Raw genomic sequence first — 23,682 nt, 5'->3', positions numbered from 1 at the left:
GGGGGGGGGGGGGTTGCTTTTTATATCCAATAACTTCCGTTTCAGTTTCAGTACGGTAGGTTCTGCATGTCATCATGAGACACAGGCTTGCATCAGATAGGCTTCAGGTCTGACCACTTCAACAAAACTGGGAAGATTATGACACAGCAAAGTTTTTTTTTTTAATTTTTCGTTTATTCGTGTATTATTTGTTTCTTCGTTTGTTTGTTTATTTTTGGGGGCTTAAAAACGGTGTTTGTGCGCTACCACTGAGTTTTTATATTCGGAAAAGGCACATTAGTAGTGCAAATATTCTCAACAGACGAGGAGAAAAACTTTTAGAAGCAAAACACAGGAACATTTGCCAAACAGTAAAAAACGCCCAAAGCTTTAACCGGAAACGACTTCAAGCATTCAAAAATAAAGTCCAAAAGGTTCGCGACAAGGGATGAGAACGGAACACGCAAAATAATATACAGTTTAAAGTCTGATAATAATGTTTACGGAATGTTATGAGCGATTACCTTTAATTAGAAAAGTAAAATCAACACACAGGCGAGAGAAACCGGTCCCCTTTGTGCTTTTATTGTGACAGGTCTTTCCGGAAGCAGTCTGCTTCTCGACTCCGGCTTTCCCAGCTAAACTTCAGAATGGAGCCGAGGGGAGGCAAAAGCCGTTAGTTGGCACCGTTAGCGGAGAGAAAGTCGCACCGTCCATGTCTGGGAGCCGCTGACAGCAACTACCGACAGCAATGTCGCGAGAAAACACAACGCGAAGCTTGGACAGTATAGACCTCGCTGCTTTGAGAGTGAGTTTGAAAACATGTCTTCTTTTTTTTTTGTTGTTGTTGTGTTTGTTTGTTAACTCGGTGTTGAAGTAAAAACCCAGCAGGATGTGTTGGGTGTCGCTTGGAAGCGAGCCGTGGTTTTTAAACATCACTAACCGAGCTGAGCTGTCAGACGCTGGGACTGTGGATCTGGTCCAGGTGTTGGCCCTCAGCGGAGGCTGCTGTCTGACGGGGCCCCTCAGGCTGTGTGCGCACAGTGTGTCCCCGTCTGTAACTTCCATGCTCGCTGTCTGCCCTGCTTGGCTTTGCTCAGGGTTCCTTCTCTGCTGGGCTCCTGAGGCTGACATGCAACAAGTGGCCTGAATCAACATCATGACTTTGTAAAAAAAAAAAAAAAAAAAAAAATTAAAATGCAGTATCAACTGCTCCTTTGCAGTAAACTCAGCAGCTCTCCCTCAGAGGGTAAACTGTTTCTCCCCCATCAATCCTGTTCAAACTTCCTGTTTCTTTTTTTTATTTATTTTTTCCTCACTGGGATTTCTTTTTCTCTCCAGGATCCAGCAGGCATCTTTGAGCTGGTGGAGGTGGTCGGCAATGGAACCTACGGCCAGGTGTACAAGGTGAGGTGGCCATCTTGCTCAGGGAGTTGTCACACGGCCTTGACCCCGACCCCATTGATGCTAAGTTACGAGCACAGCTCTAGTGTTGTTCTGTTGGGATTTTAGGCGATAGACCTATAAAACGTGACAGGAAAATTTAACATTTTGTATTTTTTTTTACGTATTTTTCTTTTTGCAAACAGAAATCTGAAACCTTTATGTATTCAGCCCACCTGAGTTGATTGGTGGTCGATTCCAGCTGCAAAGTCTTTTTTTTCTTGGGGGTATTTCTCCCGTTGTGCCGTGCAAAGGCAGCTCAACGGAGATCCTCCGGCCCACTTTCTGCATGTTTTCTGCCACGGTTTTCCTGTATTTAGCTACAGCGACCAGCTTCCCTGTCTCCGCTGAAGAACAGCATCCCCCCACAGCATGATGCGGCCGCCACCTTGTGTCCCCCGCTAGGGTGGCGTGTTCAGGGTTCGTTTTCATCCCAAAGAGAACTCCTTCCAGCTTTGCTACTGCCAGCAGGTTTTTTGGATCGTTGGAGTCATAGTTGCGCTGTATTGCATGGGCGGACTTTTATTCAGGGGTATCAGGAGCAAAGGGGTAAGCTCGTTGGCTTAAGGTGCCGACGAGCTTACGTCTCGCCTCATATGACACGCCGCTTCAGGGGAAAAAAAAACGTATGACAGCTACTTCCAGTTGGCAGACGTGTGTGTTTACTGGAATATCCAGCTGGTCAGAGCACACGCATTCTCTCTCTCACACCCAGAATCACATGTGCATGCATAGCATCTTTAAAGGGCCCCGGGTGGAGCTCACTTCCTTATAGCGTTATCTGTTTTGTCTATATGCGGGCCGTGGTTTCTGGTCAGAGGTGTTTAGTCGTTTTTTTGTTTTTTTTAGACCCTTGCAGCTGGCTGTGCCCTGTGCTGTCACTGTGGCAGCAGAGGTGCGCGTGCGTTACTACCGTTTTCGTCAATTCGTTTCGGTTTTACCAGCCGAGGTCCCGTTGGGTTCACGGCGAGGGTAGCGGCTGACCCGGGGCACGGCCTTAGCATCCGTGTATGGGCAGAGCGTCCTAAGGACCCCCCTCCCCGACACAGAAACGGTATAGCAGCGACAGTGTGGTGGTCTGTGGCGCTTTCTTCGTGCTGCGCTGCTCTTCGTGGGAAATGTTTGTCAGACCGTTAGTGGAGGCGTGTGACTCAGGTTGCCACTCGGCTTCCTGAAAGAGGAAACGTTACAAAAGATGCGCAGGACGGGGAGGGACACGGGTTGAAATCGCTCGCAAACGTTGCCTAAACGAGAGAGAGAGAGAACACCGGGGATGAACCCCTTCGTGGAGGCTGGGTGTATCGCAAAAGTTGCGATGGCTCAGAGATTCTAAAAGATACCAGTGGTCTAGAAATATTTACGTTGAATGAAGAGCTGTGGTAACTGGAAAGACACTTTTTTTTTTGTTGCGCACGTCATGGGTTTTTATGTTTACAGCAGTTGCTGGGAGGAATGAAATATTATTAGGGACGTATCAGCAGCTAGATTATCAGACCTATGGGAGATTAAATAAAAAAAAACAAAAACATCAACACTGCAGGTACAACAGGCATAAAGCGAAGGTCTACTATGTGGAAAAGTACCTAATGCCCACAGTTAAGTACGGTGGAAGGTCTGTGATGCTGTGGGTCTGTTTCACTTCCAAAGACCCCGGGAACTTTGTCAGTAGTTCACGGCATCGTGGTCGTTGTGAAATAAAGGTTGTGTGGACTCTTCAACGAGGGTCCGCTCCATGACATCAGTCCTCCTGAAAACGTGTGAGTCGAGTAAAGGCCCATTCATACCTCGTGTAAAAGACGGATACGTGTGGAGTGTTTCATACGTTCTAACCGTCGATTTCGTCTGTATTTTGACACGAAAATTGGAAGCTTACGATTACGGACGAAACGGATCAATACGGAGCAATACCACCGGAAACGGTGGGGGCGCTATTGAGTTTGTAGTACAAAATGTCAACAAAATCAGGAAGAAGGTTAGAATTCTGGGCTTTAAACAATGGCGGGATTCGAGGAACGACTTGCGGAGCTTGTCCGCAACTACCCACACATATGATGTTGGTGTCCGGGGCACAGGGACAAACAAAGAGTTTACTTACGGAGCAAATACAACAAAATCACGTCTTGGACCGTCGCCATGTTTGATCAGTGACGAATCATTGGTGCCCAGCACTGCCACCTAGAGGAAATATTGGTTATTGCGCACCTCAATGGACGGAGGTATGAAGGAGTCAACGGAAAGAACGTACGGACAGAAATACGGACGTGTAGGCCAAACGTAAGGTATGAATGGGCCTTAAGAGAGCAACAGGAACTCTGGATGAGCTAGAGGAAACGGGAGTGGTGAATGATTCCTCTCATCTGTCTTCTCCAGCCTTGTGAAATGTGAAATGAGAAGACTAGGGGCTGTCCGGTTGCCAAAGGACAATGTCCACACATGTACTGACACCGTGGGTACTCGGAATTGCACCAGCAGGGATTTTGTGGAATCTGTTGTATTTCCTAATAAAGATTTTTTTTTTTTTGCCTCCAGCTGAATAAATGGCCTCAACTTAAGGGTGGGATTTAAAAAAAAAAATCAGTTTAAGGTTATGCCGCTACAATATAAAAGCAGCCTATATCAATACTTTTGACCCTTTTCATCTTTACCAGGGGTTCCAAACCAGAACTTTAATTTATTTTTGGGTAATGATGTGTTTATGGCGCAACGGCAAGTACTTCTTGTATCAGATCCAGTTTCATCATTCATTGTCTCTGTCGTGACACCCGGACATAGTCTCTAGCAATCATGCGTTGCTCCAGCTTGAGTGGCTGATAGCCTCGCTCTCGTAATTTCTCTCGGTCGAAATAAGTCCGTTTCGATATTAGGGATGATTAAACCGTAATCGCGTCCGAACAAATGCTAGCGCCGGCTGTCATGAGACGCGGGGATAATGAAACGAGAAGAACAAGCTTGAGACATTGTTTTCTCCATGTGAAATAATGAAGATTATGGTGAAAAAGTGAGTCAAAAATCATCTTAACTCAATGAGATAAGGAAAGCGTTATTGCAACCAAACAATGTTTAAGACTTATCTCGAGATAATGAGACACTGAAAATAATCACGCACACTAACTTAAGATCATGTTATCACTAATGGCTTTAGGAAACGGATATCACGGCAAAAACAAGCTTGAGATTTTGCTATCTCAAAAAAAAAACTGGACAAGAAAATGTTATCAAAGCAAGAAAGCGAAGCTTAGCTAACAAAGCTTTTCGTGATCAAATGAGTTTTTGAAATCTTGTTATTGACCCGGTGAGAGGTGGAAACGGACTTGTTAACCCAAGATAACGACACAAAGAAATGATCACAACAAAACAAGCTGGAGATCGTGTTATCTCCAGATATTAATATGAATAAGTCAAATATAATTTACCCCAAAATGAACAGTGTTTGGGTTTTCCAGTTACTCACTGAAAACCCACCATTTATATGTGATAAAACAGGTTTTGCATATTCACTTTTGGATCAGTGTGATGCTGACAGACACTTTAAAAAAAACAAAAAAAAAACTGAAACTAATTCACACTTAATCTCGGCTTGTGAAATGGACAGAAAATGGAAGTAGATTTTTGAATTATAGTCCTAAAGGGAAATTATAGTCTAAAAATGTAATTTTCCAACAGAAAGTGTGCAGGAACCTCTTTAACAAAGAGGACCGACGATATCTCCTTTCTAAGGACCTGCTGGGAGTGCAGGGCTGAGTTCCAACAGGGGAAACCAGGACTGGAATAGGGCCTGAAGAACAATACCTGACACACACACACACACACACACACACACACACACACACACACACACACACACACACACACACACACACACACACACACACACACAGAAACTGGGCCTTACAAAAACACATAGTTGTTGACTGATGTGAGCGCACGAGATGCTGACCAAGCATCTGGGGGTTTCCTCTGTTTATTTACCCACGTCATGATTGTTTGGTTTTCTTTATGTGTAGTACCTCAAGATAAGGAGGAAATCCAGCTCCAGCTGATTGGGACTTCATTTCCACTGCTGTTTAATACATTCCCTCTACCACAACTTTAAGCATACTTTCATGTGAAGAAGTGGCCTAATATTTTTAATGGTATGACGATTGTTTCAGGGTTTCCCCCGGGTCGCCATGCTTTACTTGCACCCCCCGCCAGGCCTATTTATTTAAATATGTTTTTTTTATACACCAGTAATGGTGCATTCTCACCCACCGCGGTCCGCGCTGAATTCACCGTTCCAGCGACTGTCGTGGAGTTCAAAAATCAAATTGCGTCGCGGCAACCAATCAGAAACTGGTTGTTGCTGTGACACACAGTGAAGGAGCGTAGCGGAGACAAACCTTTTTTTTTTTTTTCTCAATCAAAAAAGGAGATAGAAAACTTGTGAAATAAGGAGTGCTCTTTAGAGGTTTGTGGGTGGGGTGGCTTTGAAAAAAGGCGTTTTAATTTAGCCCTCAAAAGGACTGTTAAGTCATTCATCATTCGTCCTCCTGTATAAGCTCCAAAACTGGACCGACTAGCTGCAGCCTCTGTGGGCATGTCGGGTAATCTGTCTCTTGGCCTCTTGCTCTGCTCTGTGCGGCTGCTTCTGTCTGTGCTCCGTAGCACGGACGCCGGCACCGTTATCGGGTTTTCCCCATTAAATGCGGTCATCAGAGTCATCGGTGACTCGCTCGGTCAAACCCCCGGTCCGCCATGTTGAGTTGAACAGACAAGCAGATAGAAGCTCCTATTTGATGATGCGGTGAAGCCGGTATTCACTGCTGTGCATGCGAAATGTACAGCGGTGAACACTGCGCGGTGCAGGCGGAAATTTCTTAGTCACCGTGGTCGGTCGGAACGCTCCGTTACCGCGATACCAAGGATGGCGTAAAGTAGGGACGGTTGCCAAAATAATCAATGCCTTGACGTCTGAGAGCAACATAAAAAGCTCTGTAAAGCTCCTGTATCTGCAATAGTTTAGTAGAAAGCCTCCCGGACAACATAAGCTAGCTGCACCACGCCGCCCCTCTGAGTAATGCATGTTTATTGTGATCAGGGGTGTTGAATTCACAGGGTACTTTTTAGGGATAAGTCGGCCATCGGGGAAAGAGATTTAATTGAAAGGAGCTTCAGCACTCTAACAGTGCCTCCGAGTGGTCAGATTATTACTATCCAAAATGAATCAGAAAGTAGGGCTGGCCGTCACTTTTAGTATCTAGCATCTGTCATGCTGTGGTTAGCAGCTCTTCATATGTGCAGAATGGAAAGCCTGTCATGAGTTTAGTATTAGTATTGGATTGTTGCTGCAATGTTCACCAAAAAGTTCAAAGCTGAAATAACAACAAACAATGCAAATTGGAGAACAGTAGGAGAACTCAGCAGAGTGAGAAAAATAGACCCTGATGTCCTCCAGCAGCCTAACCCTATAGCAGCATAACTATAGAGGTAGCTCAGAGTTATTGCCGTTTAAATATGTACCAAGGCCATGCTGGAGTATTATTTTCTAATGCATTGTGTCTTTCTACGGACTAGTGTGGTGGGTGCAAAAGACCCAAGTCAGCTTTTTGCAGATAAAGTCCATTCAATTGGCGAACTATATTGTTGTAGGGCAGAGTTTGGGTATTTATACTGCACATTCTAATCTGTACTTTTAAAGGCTGTGTAAGGTAACTTTTCTAATCACGCTCATCAGACGATCGAGGACAATTTGTAGTTCAGTGTTTTTTACTGAAAATTTGGACATGTGAAGTGAGGGATCTGAATCCTAGCAAACAAGCTCCTGAGTAACAGAAGTATACTCATTTCAAACTTTTGCTAATAAACTAAATATCCAATTTGACATTAGTTCTTTGCTAAGTTATGTGTATACACAGCATTCTTTAAATCTAATTTCCTTGTTAATATTGAACAATCAATGGGTCAGAGTTACCTGGCTTAGGAAAAACCCTTTTCTCCTAAAATGGCCAGATAGTTTTCACAGATTGAACTAAAGCAAGTGATTAAAATTTGAAATTTCCAAAGCTTTAAAAATCTGGACATTTATGACACTCAGCCTTAGCTATTAAAGTCAGGGTCCTTTTTAAAACAAAGTACAAAGAAACAAATGAACCATGAATTCTGCACAGCTCAACACCTGAAGACTGCAAACCCCATACTGAGACTTATAAAGCCTAACACGCGTTAACCTTGTAGAACAGTTTAACGTTTCTGTAATAAATCATTTAGCGTGCTTTGTGCTCTACGCAGGTAGATAACGACAAGAGGTGTGAGACCCACTTATCAGAGATAGGAAATGCAGAGTTGGTGAAGGCTTGTTCCAGATACGATCACCCACGCACATCAACCACAAACTAAATAACAAGTCAAACTGCAGGCAACAGCTTTGGGTTGTCAGAACAGGGAGTTGCATTGTTGGAAAAAGGTTTTTACCAGCTCCGCTGCAGACTCTGTTGCACATTTGGTGCATTGTTTTGTTTCTGTGTAATCGCTGTTGTAGAAGCCATCCCCGCTGGAGGACAGCTTTGCAAGGACAGAGGTTAGACATGACGCCACACAGGAAATCCTTGAGTTCACGATGATAAAAGGTTTAAAGATGGCGCGGCACAGGAGGAACTGGAACACGAGTCGCACTGATAATGCCGCAGCGGGCAGACTGGGTTTTTAGTTTGTTGAAACACCTGTTTAAACTAGCGACCCTCTGTCTGCTGTTTGAAAAGTCCTTATATATTCATACAGTTACCATCTACTGTCACCGGATGCTTGCTCAGAGGGGGGGATTGCTGAAAAGTCAGTGACTCAGAGTAGTTGGATTGACTAACCCGGTTAGTCACCGTTTTACCAGTTAGCACTGTGGACTGAATAGCATTACAACTGGGGTATAGTGCATGTGATTGTGTGTGTGTTCAACCAAAGTATCTTTATGCCACTGGGAGCCTGAATGCATGGTACTTAAATAATTAGCTTCTGCTTGTTGCAGTCCAGGCAGGTCTTTGCGAAATTGAAAATTGTGTGAACTGCTCGACAATGATAGTTTTGCGATAAATTGTGCTGTCGTAAATGCTTACCTTAACTCTGAGATTTCCAAACGGGTGCCAACATTTCAAAAATGTTTGCAAATTTCTTAAAATCTTTTTTTTAAAAAGTTGGGAGTGACACAACAGACCCTGGAAATGTTCAAAACAGTGAAGGAGAGAAATGACCAGCATCTGCTAGATTGTGATAGCTTTAATGAACATCCATAAACGATATGGTTTCCTTTGTAATTTACTTTTACCTTCTTTTCCTTTCTAAAGCTGAAAATAGCTGGCATTGAGTTCTCTTTCTCCAGTAACAACACCCGCACCGAAGAGGGTGCATTGTTAGCATGGCCTAGCCGCTAACGTACATCATTAGTCAGAAAACGGTTGCATTCACCATCCGGGGAATTTCGTCACTGTAAGCAATCTGGCCCCCTGCTGAGCCAACCATCGTTTCGACAGATTAATTGCAGAACAAATAAAACACACATTCACCACATCTCAGCAAGTGTGACGTCAAGAACTGCACAAAAATAAAAAGCCACAAGCTACCGGGGTGGAGTTATTTTCCCTGTCGCTGTGCGTGTAGTACAGCTGTGTGGGGTAAGGGACTTTTCAAAGGGTGAAGAGAAGAAGATCCCTTTCCAAAGCAAACCTGATTCAAAAAGGAGGGTTTTTATTGTTGCTGCTGTTGCATCATATTGCAACTTGCTTTTCAACTGTTAGTGACACTTAGAGTTGCGCACCCCACCCTTGTAATTTTGGGCAGAGTTGAAAGTGAAGAAGGAAAAAAAAAAAAACCTCAACAACCTGAAGATGAGAACCAAAACCCCGGACTACTCAGGTTTCTGAAGGGGAAGTGTAGATAACGTTCTTCAGAGCCCTGAGATCCTCCTGATATTAAAACACAAAGCCATAATTACACAGACTATCCCCTGTCTGGCCTTCTTTTACAAACACTTCAGGAATCCTCACTCTGCTGATGAGCCTCTATATCATCAGAAAATAGATTGAACAGATGTGATTTTCACAACCTTTCAGACATGAGAACGTAATTCATCCTACAAGGCATGTTAGCTTTAAGGAATGCATTGTGTGCTGTAGAAAAATCACATGCCGTTTGGCTTCCATCTGTAGCGCTACGGCCTCAGGACGGGGAGTTCAAGCAGCGGCAGAAGAACATATAGAGGCTGGAAAGCAAGCAACGGTGATTCAGTGGCGTGCGAGACACTTTTGATGCAGTTTGCATGAAACTCTTACTGCACACACACACCGTCACACACATCCAGGAACAGGGCGTTCCTCTGTTTGTAAAAGAAACTTCCCTTCCCTGCAAAGACGCGTCGGTAGAGCCATCTGTGTGTGTGTGTGTGAGAGAGAGAGAGAGAAAAGGTTCAACTGGGGGTAAAGGACAGCTCGTAGTAAAACGTTGAGCTCTGATAATTGTTGATGCAACAAAGCTCTTTCCTAAATGTTTTCCCAGTTGTTGCGCCTGAATTAAACTAAATTAATTTTAGCGTGTATAACTGGCGTCCGTGCTCCAAAGATCTCTACTTCGTGGAGGACGTCCATCGAAACCGCACCAGCAGCGTTCATCTTTTTTTTTTTTTTTTTGGGGACCTTTACATCGACCTGTGAAAGGTCACCGCTATGTGCCGCCGCTCTAGCAGTTTTACCGAAGCCTCGCGGCAAGCGACGGCGCGTTGAAACCGTGCAACAGCTGGTTTCAATACCATTCCCGGGGAGAATCGCTCGCACTTCCTCTTTCTGCTTTCAGCATCGTCGCTTCCCTTTCTGATATCCACGTATCATCTGACCCATTTTACTCATGCTCGGTTGTGCTTGCAAAACAGTCTTTTCACCCTTTTTGTTTCCCGCGGGCGGCCTGTTTTGCAACCTAACTTGCCTGCTCCTCAGCTGGTAACCGCTGTAATTTGGGGTGTAATCCCGCACAGCAAACGCGTAAATATTCATATAAAGGAAAACTAAAGCCTTTTTTAGTTCCGCTGGTTCAAGATACTTGAAAGCTTAAAATGACATGTGGGTTTCAAAACTGTGCAGGAGCATTGGCGAGTGGAGGCTGGGGGCGACACACACTGGGAGACACAGTCTCGCCGGGTGTTTGTGCTTGTTAGAAGTCAAGAGGGAAAAGAGAGGGGGAGCGAAACAATGGGGGGAAAAAAGGGAGAGGAAAGTGATGGGGGAGAGGAAGGAAGGCAAAGGTGAAAGGCAGAGAGGCAGGGAGCATTAGAGGAAGGAAGAGGCTGAGAGAGGCTGATGAAAACTAGCAGACAGGAAAGCCCCCCCACACACCCCCAATGGGATTTAGAGGTATGGCTGGTAGTGATTGCCCCTGGGTAAATTAGCAGTGAGATTTCATAGAAGTCCTATAGAGGTAACTGACCTCCCTACTATATTTTTAAATGCCAAAAACAATTATTTAATGGGCTGACTTTTTCCCCTCTTTTCCCATGTTACAACCACAACCTTGAAAATATTTCATCAGCAGGATCCATCAGTAACGCAGAGTTGCACATAGGTGTGACGTGGAGGAAAAGGATGGATGGTTTCAAAAAGTCTGTCTGCAAATTACTACAAATCGAATGGGGTTGATCTTTTATGTCTTCGTGTCCGGTTGTGGGTTCCCAAAGGGCCACGAGGTTAAAAACCAAACTAGACCGGACAAAAAGTTAACAGAAAAGAAGAATCAAGCTAAAATGAAAGCAGAACTAATTGTGTCTACCAGAGTTTCTCTTTTTGGTCACCTTTGTTGGTTCCAAGCCTGGATGACAGAACATTGGTACTTGGTCTTTTTTTGTCCTTTACAATTACACATGGCCAATTAGGCAAATGGCAGGGCTCTTACAAAACCTTGGAAAGTCTGGAAAGATGTTGAATTTGATTTGACTATTTTCATGGTCTGGATAAGAAAAGTATTTATATGTCCTGGCTTTATTTAGTTCTAATTAAACATTTAAACATCCCAACAGTCCAAACACCAATGTCCTAACAACTGACTTGTACCCCAGACATGACCACCAATAGGCCAGCTGTTCATCTACCGCTTCAAGTTAGGAGATTAACATTTTAGACTACATGTATGCACTTGTAAATGTTTAAGACAGTGTTGTTCCTCTTTTTTTAATGGAGCAGATGCAGACAATGGTGACCTCTAGGAGTTATTGTCCATAAAATCAGAGAGGTGTCCATCCTTGTCTGATTTATGTCCTTACTTATAGCATTTATTTTTTAATATAAAATGTGTTTTATGGAAACATTTAGTGTAAATTCAAACTGTATTGCGTTTAAATCTGGAAAACTATGGAAATCAAAGATGAATAGGAACCAAGAAATGAGGGAAATATATATTTTAGCCACTTCCAGCAACGTTTTTAAAATATGTGGACAGCTGATGATAAGTTTGTCCACAATGGATCAAACTGGAACAACCTGTCAGAAAAGCTACAGGACAAGCCTAGTGAGCAGTAAATTGTATCTTAAAGGACAAAAAAAAAGCAAATTAACTTTCAACTCGGGCCTCCAAAACCAAGTCTTATATTCCTCTTAAACTCTGTTTCGCAATAAAAAAAATGTCCTCTCTCTAAAGGTCTAAAAGTCACATTTATCACAGAGACGGATGACGTCTACACAGAGCATTACAAGCAAGAGTCCTTTAAATAGCCTCGCTCCTACAATCGGTTATCAGCGAGGAGTCAATAAGTCAAGTAGTCCATCAGGGCACGAAGTACACATTATGTACGTAAATAACAAACAGGCCTGAAGGGGGGCAGAGCAGAGGAAAAGCGAGAGAGAAATGTTTGCATGCAGAAAGCGGCAAGACAGAAACGGTAGTAGAATGTTGCTCTCATTTCTCCCCGTGCTTCATGCACTGGAGACGTCTTGTATCTAATTAGCATTACTCGGCAATATATTGTAGTAACCTTTTCGCCAACAGACTCTTGACTGTGTTACCTCATTCTGCCATCTTGTATGTCCGCGTGAATAACGATGGCAAGCCAGAGGAAAGAGAATTCTCTTAATTTGCTTTTGTGTGTAGGCTGCCGCTGGTGTGCGCGCATAACGGCACGTGTGATTTGTAGGATGTCGGTGTCAGAGAGCACGAGGCTGTCTCCAATTAATTCTCGTAGAGAGAGGCATTTTACTGAGCGCGTGTCTGCGTCGTGTTAATCAGTGGCCTCGGCTCAGCGGAGGACACTTCAAGTTTGTGTCAGCTGTGGTGGCAGCGAGCAGACACCGCCGAGTCTGGCTGGACAGGAAGGACGTGTCCTTATTTATCACAGTCAGGCCAGCGGCTGCCTCCCTGCCATAATCCTTCGCCCTTATGGGGACAGTGTCCTCTGCTTGGGGACTGAATTGAGGAGACAACAGATGCCCAAGAAAAAATGAACGTTAAGAGGGCATGTTTGGCATTTGCTGCTTTAGCAGCTTTTCTAATAAGTGATATCACTGTGAAGTTTGTCGCTTTGACCTTATTCTTTTGGATTTACATGATGAATCTACTTTAATTCAGGTTGGGATAAAATGAGCAAAAGCCATCAAAATCCAGCTCTTTGTTTTAGTAGCCTAAATGAAAACAGGACGTGCCTTCATAAAAAACTACTGTTCCTTTTCAAGTAGCGTCTTACACCTTTTGTTCTTTCCCTGACTTCCACACTGAAGAGTGTGCCATTCATTGTTACCTGATAGCGTTTCGTTCTGGTGCATTCACCGGTCAGATTTAGGAGTTTCTGACCTGCCAGTTAAGACTCCCACATACTCGGGCATATTGTGCGCATACTGTGAGCTGCGCTGACTCACAATGTAAGCCTATTGTTTAAATATAACTCTATCTTAACATTTTTGGCAATAGCTAATGTGTCCGTCTGGGGAACTGTGTATATCAGTTCTCGTGTTTGGAAATTGCCAACGGTCTTTCTGGGTACACTGTCCCAAACCTACTGCTAGTTTCTGCAAAGAGTTTCCTTTAAGTGTTAGTACATGAACAAATACCAAAAAGGAGGATTTTCTGTCTTTAGTCAAGTTGACCAATTGTATTTTTGCATGTGCGACTAACTTCATACATTCACTGACAAGAAACATCAGCACTCTGAAGGAATAGTTTAGTTTGTGTTCAGTTTGGTACATTTGCAGAGCAGTATTGGGTTTAGATGATCTGATTTGCCAAGAACTGGAATATCTTGAACAGGACCTAGAGAGCAAAAAGGTAAGGTATCTCAAGTGAACCTATAGCACATCTGCTAAGATGTCCAACTATTAGTCTGTAAAGGTCACCAGACACAGTGAAGGCCCCACACATGCATTGGACAGTATTAACAGCAGTGGATGAAGTTTGGTAGGTGGACCCATCATGGATTTGTATAAGGCCGAGTGGCTGTATCAAACAGTTCCAGGGCATTCAGCTGTACAGATTTCCCAGTGTCCTATATCAGTACAAACAAGCGAAGGAGTAGAGTCACCAGACATCCCCAATTCCCAGGGACAGTCTCTGGTTTTGTAAGACCTGTCCCCGGCAAAAGCTATCCCCATAAATGTCCCCGATGTCAGTTTCATGAATGAGGAAAAAAACGTTGCATGCAACAAGAGCTAGGCACCTGGTTGTGCTGCTGTTACAGTGTTACAGATAGAGTAGTAGACCAGAAGACCGTGATATCTGCAGCTGCCAATGGACTTCTTACAGCACTCTTTGTCACACCAGGCTGTCTCAGTCATATGGCATGGCATCAGCCAGACTATAGGGCTTGCTGTCCCATCCATGTGTAGACTGACATTATAACCGAAGGGTAGACAAGGGTTTTAGAGATGCACTTTTGGTTTTGCAATACCATCGATGAGCATTGTGCGCGTGATATTTCTTGTACTTGCAGCTGAGTGAGCGTTTTGCTCATTTTACTTGTAAAATGAGGACCTTTTGTTGGTCCTCACCTTTATTCTGGGCTAGGGGTTAGTTTTAGCACTATGGTGTCAATTAGGGTCTGGGTTAGGTATAAACCTGTAAAGGTAAGGGCCAGGATCAGGGTTACTCCATAGAAAGGCTTTAAGGTGAATGGAAGTCTATGAAAGTCAAGGCACGGCCCTCACTATATAGATTAAGTTAAATAAGGATGTGTGTGTCAGCGCTGAGTGGGAAGCGCCAATGACTATATTGTAGAGACAGCAGTTTTACTCCTGGGGAACCGTAGACTATGACCTCTGGAAGGGATTCAGACAACCCTGACAGCACAGTTCAGTGTTAGTGAAATCCTGCTTCTGTACGTCTTATCTGTCTTGAGACAGCACCCTGGTGCAATCCTTCAACATCCACTCATGACTATCCGTGTCTGTAGACAGCCCGAGCCTTTTTGAAGCCGTCCAATGACCAGCCAGGTCCCCCTAATCGCTCCCTTGTCGACATAGCTGTCAGTCTGGCAGATGTCCAATTACAGCGGTGTTTGGCCGACTTGCTGCTGGAGTCCCAGCACCTGTATGACTCCGTTTCCAGCGAATCCTTGCTTCTCTCCAGGCCAAAGGATGTGTCCCGCTGTGCTGACGTGGGATCAGTGCCTATGCTTCCCACTCTGTCATCCAGCTTATATGGCACTATGATCACTACCATACAGTCACACGAGCTTCCATACACTCACTGACTGACTTGAGGAGTATAAGCCAACGTTTCAGTCAGAGAAACAATTCTTTTCATTCCTTAAACATCCGCGTTGGCAGTGTAATAACATCGTGGATGATCTTGAAGCCCTTGAATCATTGAGAATATCATTTTTTACACAGAGTGAGAATTGAAGAAGTGCACATTTTGCTCCAATCCCTTTTTACACATTATTTTGTCATTATTATAAATCATTTCAGAATTAACATTAACAATGAGTTGGTATGTGTATTGTTTCTTAGTACTCTCTTTACATTTGTCAGCCAAGTCCTGCAATGTCATTCTTTCTTCTTGTGACAGAAATGAGTTACAACATGTAAATCTTCTCACTATTCCAAGTGTGCTAACTTTTTTAAAAAACAAGTAAAGCACTAATGTAGTTGTTGGACTACATTTCAACATCTGTTACTGCTTTTACGTGGTGTTTTCTTTAGGTTTTACTTTTCCATATCTCAGTGCAACGATCCTTAACTGGAAGAGACTAGCTGTGACTGCTGAGAAAATCCCACATTAGCTGTTCAGGTTGAATGTTGGAGGCTCCTGCGGCCGTCTCTGATGAGGACATGTTAAACTTAGACACGGTGGTTTCAAAATGTCCCAGGCAGCCCTAAGTGGAGAAAAGGTCTCTGTGAACACTTTGAGGAAGGGATCAGTTTCCTATGTAAAAGATATGAAGTGTCTATTATTCCTCCTAAGGCATTTTCCCATTTTGTCACGTTAAAAACACAAACTTTATGTTTTTTTGCTTGGATTCAGTGGGATAGAGCAACTTAATTTAGTGCATAACCGTGAAGTGGAAGGATGGAGATACGTGGTTTTAAAGGGTTTTTTTTACAAATAAAAAATGTGTGTTGTGACCCATTGAGTCAATATCTTGTTGAACCAACTTTGTTATAAGATATGTCTGCCAGTTTTGCACATCTAGAGGTTCTCCTTTTTAAAACGGCACACGCTCAGTCGGATTGGACGAGAAGCCTCAGTGAAACATTATTTTCAAGACTCGTATCTGAACTTTCACTAGGCCATTCCAACATATGAATGAGCTTCGGCCTAATTTAATTTAGATCTCATCTGACCAGAGCACCGTCCTCCTTGCTGTTCCACCTACATGGCTTGTGGCAAAGCTTGGGATGTCGTTCTCTAACCTAACTCTGCTTTAAATGTCTCCATAGTGTTCTTCCTGATCTGTCTGCTGCGTTCCTCAGTGATGCTGTTTGTTCACTAACGTCCTCCATCAACCCTCTAAGGCTAGAAACAGAACAGCTGGGTTAATTTACACATAGATGGGTTACATTTGCTAATTAGGGAAATTTTGAAGCTGATGCTGGTTGCACTAGATATTATACGGGGGGGAAGTTGCTGAATGCCAAACCTTTTCAGATTTACACGTGAAAACAAAACTTAAAACAACTTATTGTTTCACTTCCACGTCATAATAATGTGCAACTTAGACCTTGTCTAATACGGAGACGAACACGTTAAATGTTAATAAACGCTTAAAAAAACCGTGTGTTCATACGAGAGGACACAAAACCACTGAAAAAGGCTGTAGTAGGTATGCTGGACCCACTGGTGGTGATGTGAGACTGTAGAAAAACACCTGGCAAACTCAGGAAACTCATGTGAAGTACACACAGCATCGTTGTGCGGGATCAGACACGGGAATACACTGTGTAAAGTCCAAGGACGCTACTAACAGCCGTAACAAAGCTGCAGCACCGGGCGGCGCCATCTTTGTTGTTATTTGTGAGAGTGAGGCGCATGCGGGTTAACAAGAGAGGCGAAGCTACAATGTTGTTGTTTAAGAAAAGATGCGGCTCACATGTACACACAGAAAAATGAAACCGACATTTACAAATGTATCCACTTTGGGACCCGGTTTCAAATTCAAATTTTGGAAGACTACTCGTTTACGCGCTTCCAAAATGTCACATCCATGTGGACACAGCCCACACTACCAAATACCATGGCGGACACACTTGATTTCGTCTCCGTGTGGCCGGGACCTTAGTCTGCTAATAAATAAAAATAATGACTCATTAAATTTTCACATGACCCAACTGATTGGTTGCCTGTCATACTTTCTTGTATATTTCGTAGACTTTCCATAAATTGCAGCTTTAAGGCTTACAGAGCAGCTGTTCATGAATCTTGTCAGTGTTCTGACTTATGACGAGGTTTTCAATTTCTCCCTTTTCACCTGACTGCCCTTTACAGCGCTGGTCCTCTATGCTGACTTTCTCCCTCCTTCTGTCCCGTTTTTTTTTTTTTGCTCTCATCTTGTGTCACGTCTTGTTCTCTCTGACTGGGTCTCTCAAAAGAAAATGAAATTAGGCAGACGGCGAGGTGGATGGAGAAGTACATCACAGACCAAGTGTTTTCGCAAACGATAGTGTAATGTGTGCCCGTGTGGGAGAGAATGTGAGCATGTTTGATTTTTAGATGTGAAATTGGGTTGGATAGGTTTTCTTTTGTATCTCCGTGTGAGGGCAGCAAGACAGCTCAGTTTGATTTCAACACCCTCTCCGGTTTCTGCACTTTTACTGTCCGGAGTTTTTGTGGGACGCTCATGTTGTGAAACTGGTTGTGACGTTAACTGCTTCTTTTTGTTTGCCACCAGGGTCGCCACGTCAAGACTGGTCAGCTGGCAGCTATCAAAGTCATGGAGGTCACAGAGGTAAATCGTTTCACTGCTTTTAATCCTGCAGATTCTCTTTTTATCCTCGCAGGATCAGGGCATTACATTATTAGGCCTAAAAAATCAATGTGAAGGAATCCAACCTCAGTATGGAACACTAAACTTTTTAGAAATGAAGCACCCATAAAATTTTAATTTAATGGCAGTACAAAACAGAACAGACCTACCTGAAAATACTAAATTGTCTTTTTTTTTAAAGAGCCAAGAGCAGGATATCTACTTAAAAACTTTATACTAGCTATCATCCATGGTGTTGGAGTGGTGATGATTTTGCTTGGTTTATGAAAGCACATGACCTGGGCACCGTGCAGGCATTTGGCATTTTTGCACTTAGGTGTTTTTAGTGTTTAAATCAGAGCTGGTGCTAGAGCCATTCCCTACTACTTCAATAAAAGAACCATTCTGGCTTTAATCCAGTTCTCCGCCATAGATCCAGCTCCTCGTCACATGATTACATTAGACTACATTAAAAATAACCTTCTACAGTAAATCTTTGAGTTTCCCTTGTTTATATTCTAAAATATGTCTTTAACTATGCTTATTTATCTCTGTATAAATGCAAGCAGATGTCCTAATATCACCAGCCTAGTATAATAATTGTTTCAAATAACAGACAGTGTTGTTTTAACAATTCAATTGGCATTTACCAGTAATGCTGCAGATAGAAATTACACAGAGCATTACACAATTTACACAAGCAGTCTTTGAAAAAGTTACCAGCCACAGTAAAACAAGTGCTGCTCTACGTGGCACTTGATTCTCTCACTACTCTGTAATAGACAGTATCTGCTAGAAGATGAGAGACACTGTAGTTCATCTTGCAGTTATCAAGATTAAAAGCAGAACTAATGTCAGCTCTTCAAACATGAATATAACATTTTAAGTGGTTTTTGGTCTTCATGACCCCACCTCCAGCTTCTGATGAGAGCAGGTCTTTTCTCTGTACCAGCTGGGGGCTGGTTTAGCTCGAAGTTGCTCTAGTTGGCTCTAGTTTTTTAGTGCCACAGTTAGAGCTTGCACTCTTAGGACAAAAAGATCTTGTGTAATTCTGTATTTGCCTTGAATTTCAATGGCCTGTGAAGATAAATTACCTTTGATAAATAATGCTCCAACATTGCTTTTCAACATAAGTACTCAACTCTATTGATACTCTATTGTACTCTATTGATCCACTACCTAAGCAAGGATGTCACATATTTCTTTGGACAAGAGAAAAATCTGTCACGGCTGCCGAATTTATGAAAGTGCTGCTCAAATGCCATTGCAATGACCCAAAAATATCTTTAGTCAATCTCATGCTACACTATGCATACACTCTGTCTGCACAGATGAAGATTCACACACGTCAGCATGTTATATAATTATAGCCTGTCCTTTTATTTTAATTAATTCATGTAATAATTATTTGACCTCTTGGGGGCACTGTAATAAATGAACCTTTTATCCTCAAATAATCCTGAAATTTGGAACGAGACAGCAACACCACAGCACAAGGAATGTGCCCACTTTAGACACAGTAGAACAGTACATTCCTTGCTTATCCTAGTATGCATAATGTATAAAAAAAACAGAAGCACATCAGAAATGACGCACGTGTCAGAGATGTGACCAGACTTTTGACAAAAAGCCCCTCATTTCCTCAGGCTTAAACCCAGGTACAGCTGGGACTTGGCGCTCTGGTTCCGCCTCCATCAAAATTGTAAAAAATAAGTAAATATTAATCATGAAATAAAAAGTAATGATAACATCTTACCTTTGATTGTACAGTGTTCCCATCCCATTCCATTTTGGGTTTATTTGAGTTCATTTTTTTTGTTAGTCTACCTTCACATTCTTTGATAGCAAGGGATGCTAGCCAAATTACCGTGTATGGTTGTTCTCAAAGCTTTGACTTCCATGTGACTTAATGCTGGTCTCTGATTGGTGACATTCTCTTGGGGTGCCGCTCTGTGCGCCTGTGGCCAGTCAAAGCTTTTTGTGTCATTCTTCCGATTAATTCATGATACCGGTCAATCAAAGTTACACCCCTGTCACTCATACAGACAAATCCAGTCAGCAGCAAAAAAATGTGGTGATTTGTTTACAAAATAATAATTTTGCTAGGCTTTTACTGGAGGAAAAAAGTGGATAAAGGAATTTAGACTCGACGGACCAGACTTTAAAATCTAGCAGCAGGCAAGTGATTGTGGACAGAGTTATGTTCAAGTACAGCTTATTGTTGTGTTGCAATCCTCTCTTCTCAGGTTATTTACTCAAGATGTAAAGGTTTTTAACCGTACCCCCTAAAGATCTGAAAGTCATGAGAGAACAGAACCAGCAGCCCAGAAACTACCTACAGAACACGTCCCTGATTGCTCTGTCATGACTCCAAACAGACAGCCTCTCTTCTGTGTTTCCACTCTATGAGTTCTCTCACTGCACACTTAGGTCATTGAAGCGATTTCAACTCTTACAATCCACTCGGGAGCCTCTCATAATTCTCCTGTCAGAGTACGCACATACAACACGGATCAAACTGCAATGTTCTTTAATATAGCACTTTCCCCCCGACTAAATCGAGTTACGAGAACGACCCCCCCCCCCCTTCTCCTCTTCTTATGCTTCTCATGTTTCTTTTTTTCCACACAGAAGTAGTTTTTTATTAGATCTCTGTGATATTAAAGCTCTGCTCACTTTAGAGTTTAAAAGCCACAGTGTTGTGTTGTTGTTTTAGTATTATGAAATATTAATAAGTTACTGTAAAGTAAATCAATTTGGGGATAGAAAAACGTCCAATAAAAGCTGTATCCGGGATTTTGGGGGAGTTTACAGATTGGAACTAGATTATAGACTACACCTTTATGATACGTGGTTGAATTAAACATGTTGAAAGTATTGACACACCTCTGTATCTATGTGGAATAGGTAACATGCTCCAACTTTTTGGATTAAGTCTTTATTTTGTTTTGCAGCCGTGTTTGTTCCAGTATGCCATTTCAAAACCACATAGAACAGCTTAGCCTCAGTGTCAAACTGCAACACCATGGGTTTTAAAGAAAAAAGGTGTATGAAGAAATCGACTTAACTAGTGTTTTTATTCTAATTATAGAGCGGAAACTGTTAAATGAGCTTAGTTGTTTTTTACAAAGTCTCCTAATCAGTTTTGACACATATTTGACCTGGAATAAATAGTTTTCACAGCTTTTAGATGATATGTTAATAAAAGGGTATCAGTTAGATCTTTAATCATTTATGTGGCCAGATTCCAGTGGAGCTTATAATTTGGCCATCTGGAAAGCTCATACATTAATATTAAAACACAAGCTCTTTAATCTGTTCTTGGTTTTCGGTTTAGCGAAATACTGTACCATCAGTATCATAACCCTTATAAGTTTTAAGGAACGTCTCAGGTTTTCCTTTTGTTTATGTCAAAAATGTCACTGGCCAGACTCAAATTATATTTTGAATATGAAATCTCATAGTTTAGCGACCACAGCTTGAGGTCACGGTGCAGGGCCCAAAATGGAAAATCATGATGCTTTTTACCGCTGCGTCTTATATTACCCTGACCCAGTAATTAAACAACGGAAGAAATAACAATAACTAATCTCATTGGACAGATAAATCCATCTGAAATGAAATGCAATGTTTTTTTTTTTTTTATTAGAACGTGACATTTTTGTAGCTTTAACTAAAATCATAAGTGCCTCAATGTTTTCTTTAATTGTAAATGGTTTAAAGGACCGTTTCTTAAAGGAGGACCTAATCACCGTGGGAAATTTAAAAGGCGTTTTATCGGAACGTCTACAGCTGTTGGGAGTTTGGCTCAAGGTGTTTTTGAAGGGACCGCTGTTGTTGACAATTTTTTGCCTGAATTTCAGCGAGGCTTCATCGGGAACTCATCACTATGAAAATATGGAAAGGGGATTACAGAAACTAGAACATTAGACCCTGTCCATCCATAGTTATATGGATCGTTGACCTAGCACTACTTTAGCCATTCTCAGGATCGACTACTTTGAAATTTGATGTCGTTGATGACAACATTTTCACCACCTACTGGTGCGGCGCTGGTATTGCAGCTGTTTTGAATAAAATCGCAGTCTTTGTACGTGCCATTTTTTTTAAAAACCTTATCAAATAAATATTTGAAGTAGTATAGCTGTGGGTAAAACTAAACCAGCAGACACCAAACTGCAAATTATTTAGTATTTTGTTGTATGTATAGTTTTATTTTAATTCTAAAATTAGTAATGCACGTGACCTTAATGCTGAGGCATGTTAACTTTGAACTTTAAAGAGCTTGGAGCGAAACTACTACTGAAGAAGCGTGAACTTGCAATACACAATATGTGCATATTTTCATCATCAACATAGTGGACTTTAGCTGTGGACTTTTTTTTATGATTCCTCCGCTGCTCTGCTGCAGACAATCTGTGGAAATGCCTGTCTATTATCTGCCATCACACACAGACTCACACTTGCGCACTCAGACGGAGGTCGCAGTCAGGCAAGGGGCTTTTTGTTTCAGATGGCTGTGAAAGTTACCACTCTGCCTTGTCCTTTTCTCTTTTTTTCTGTGGAGACAAGGAGGCAGGAGTTAAAAAAACAAACATTAAGTCCAACTCCTACGGCTCCCCTACCATCCAACCTACTCTTCTCATTTCCTTTGACCTCCTTCATTTGAGTGAACAACTTAGGGATTCACTGACTTGGAGAACTTCAGATGATTTCTGCTGTTGCATTTTATGCACTTAAATATTTTACATCGACCACTGAGATTTTTGTATTCACTCGAACGATTCATTAAAATGCCTGATTCTTCATTTAAAATAAATGTAAATCAAAGATTTTGAGTTTAAAGCCAAACGTTGCTTGATCCATTGTTGCTGTTCATAGTCAGAGTTAATCCTGGCCTGTTGACCACAGTGAAATTGTGTTTGCTCTTCTGGGTTTCGTCATTAGGAAGAAGAGGAGGAGATAAAGCTGGAGATTAATATGCTGAAAAGTTATTCCCATCACAGAAACATTGCCACTTATTATGGTGCCTTCATCAAGAAAGGGCCTGCTGGACAGGACCACCAACTCTGGGTTTGTAAACTGAAATTGTCCAAAAATATTTCAAGTGTCAAGCACTCTGTTCATTTTAGGACTGCAACATATGGATTGTTTTTTTTTTTATATATAAATTGAGCTAAAACTAATGTCTGATAACCATTATCTTGTTGCTTCTTCAGTTAGTGATGGAGTACTGTGGTGCTGGCTCTGTGACAGACTTGGTGAAAAAGACTAAAGGAAACTGCCTGAAAGAGGACTGGATTGCCTACATCTGCAGAGAGGTGCTGCGGGTAAGGTCAACATGAAATACACGCTCAAGCATAAACACACGGCAAAACGCATCATTATGTAATCAGAACTGCCTTGTATAGAAAGAGGCTGCTGATTCCTAGCATGTTGCGTTTTTAGCCATCAGGACGTAGTGATATGATGGATTCCTTGGTGGCGTATAGAAAGAGGTAAATACAGTTTCAGATGAGAAACAGCATAATGGCATATCATCACAGATGTTCCGATCAGCGTTCGTGAGAGAGCATTCACTTTAGAACAAGGTTTTATGATTATTAAACTACAGGTAAAATGATTTTGAGTTGACGTCTTAAACTGCATTTTGCATCTTATTTTAGCAATGAGACAATTAGTGTAGGTAGCATTAATAACACGGTAGTCTTCTGCTGTATTCCCTTGAGAATGCAGACGTTGAATTTGAGATTACCAAAGGGCTGACATAATTTCCCAATCCAGCATGTTTCACAAATGGACTGAATAACAAAATAATCAAACAGAGCAATGTTTCAGTAACAGGGTTAGCCTTCCTGTTGTCTGAG

At 42.2% G+C, this 23,682-nt stretch overlaps 1 protein-coding gene across 1 annotated transcript in view; it reads left to right on the top strand.

The window, feature by feature from the left end:
• Positions 1-645: 645 nt before the first annotated feature.
• Positions 646-23,682, top strand: part of LOC105927650 (mitogen-activated protein kinase kinase kinase kinase 4) — an 84,201-nt gene continuing 61,164 nt past the window's right edge. Inside the window, exons 1-5 of the mRNA XM_021317606.2 lie at positions 646-787; positions 1,321-1,386; positions 17,741-17,797; positions 22,763-22,888; positions 23,035-23,145. Coding sequence (XP_021173281.2) covers positions 731-787; positions 1,321-1,386; positions 17,741-17,797; positions 22,763-22,888; positions 23,035-23,145 — 417 coding nt within the window. The 5' untranslated portion in view covers positions 646-730. The remainder of the gene's footprint in view (positions 788-1,320; positions 1,387-17,740; positions 17,798-22,762; positions 22,889-23,034; positions 23,146-23,682) is intronic.

This window comes from Fundulus heteroclitus, chromosome 23 (assembly GCF_011125445.2).
Source record: "Fundulus heteroclitus isolate FHET01 chromosome 23, MU-UCD_Fhet_4.1, whole genome shotgun sequence".
NCBI lineage: Eukaryota > Metazoa > Chordata > Actinopteri > Cyprinodontiformes > Fundulidae > Fundulus > Fundulus heteroclitus.
This window is presented reverse-complemented; position numbering and strand designations above follow the sequence as displayed.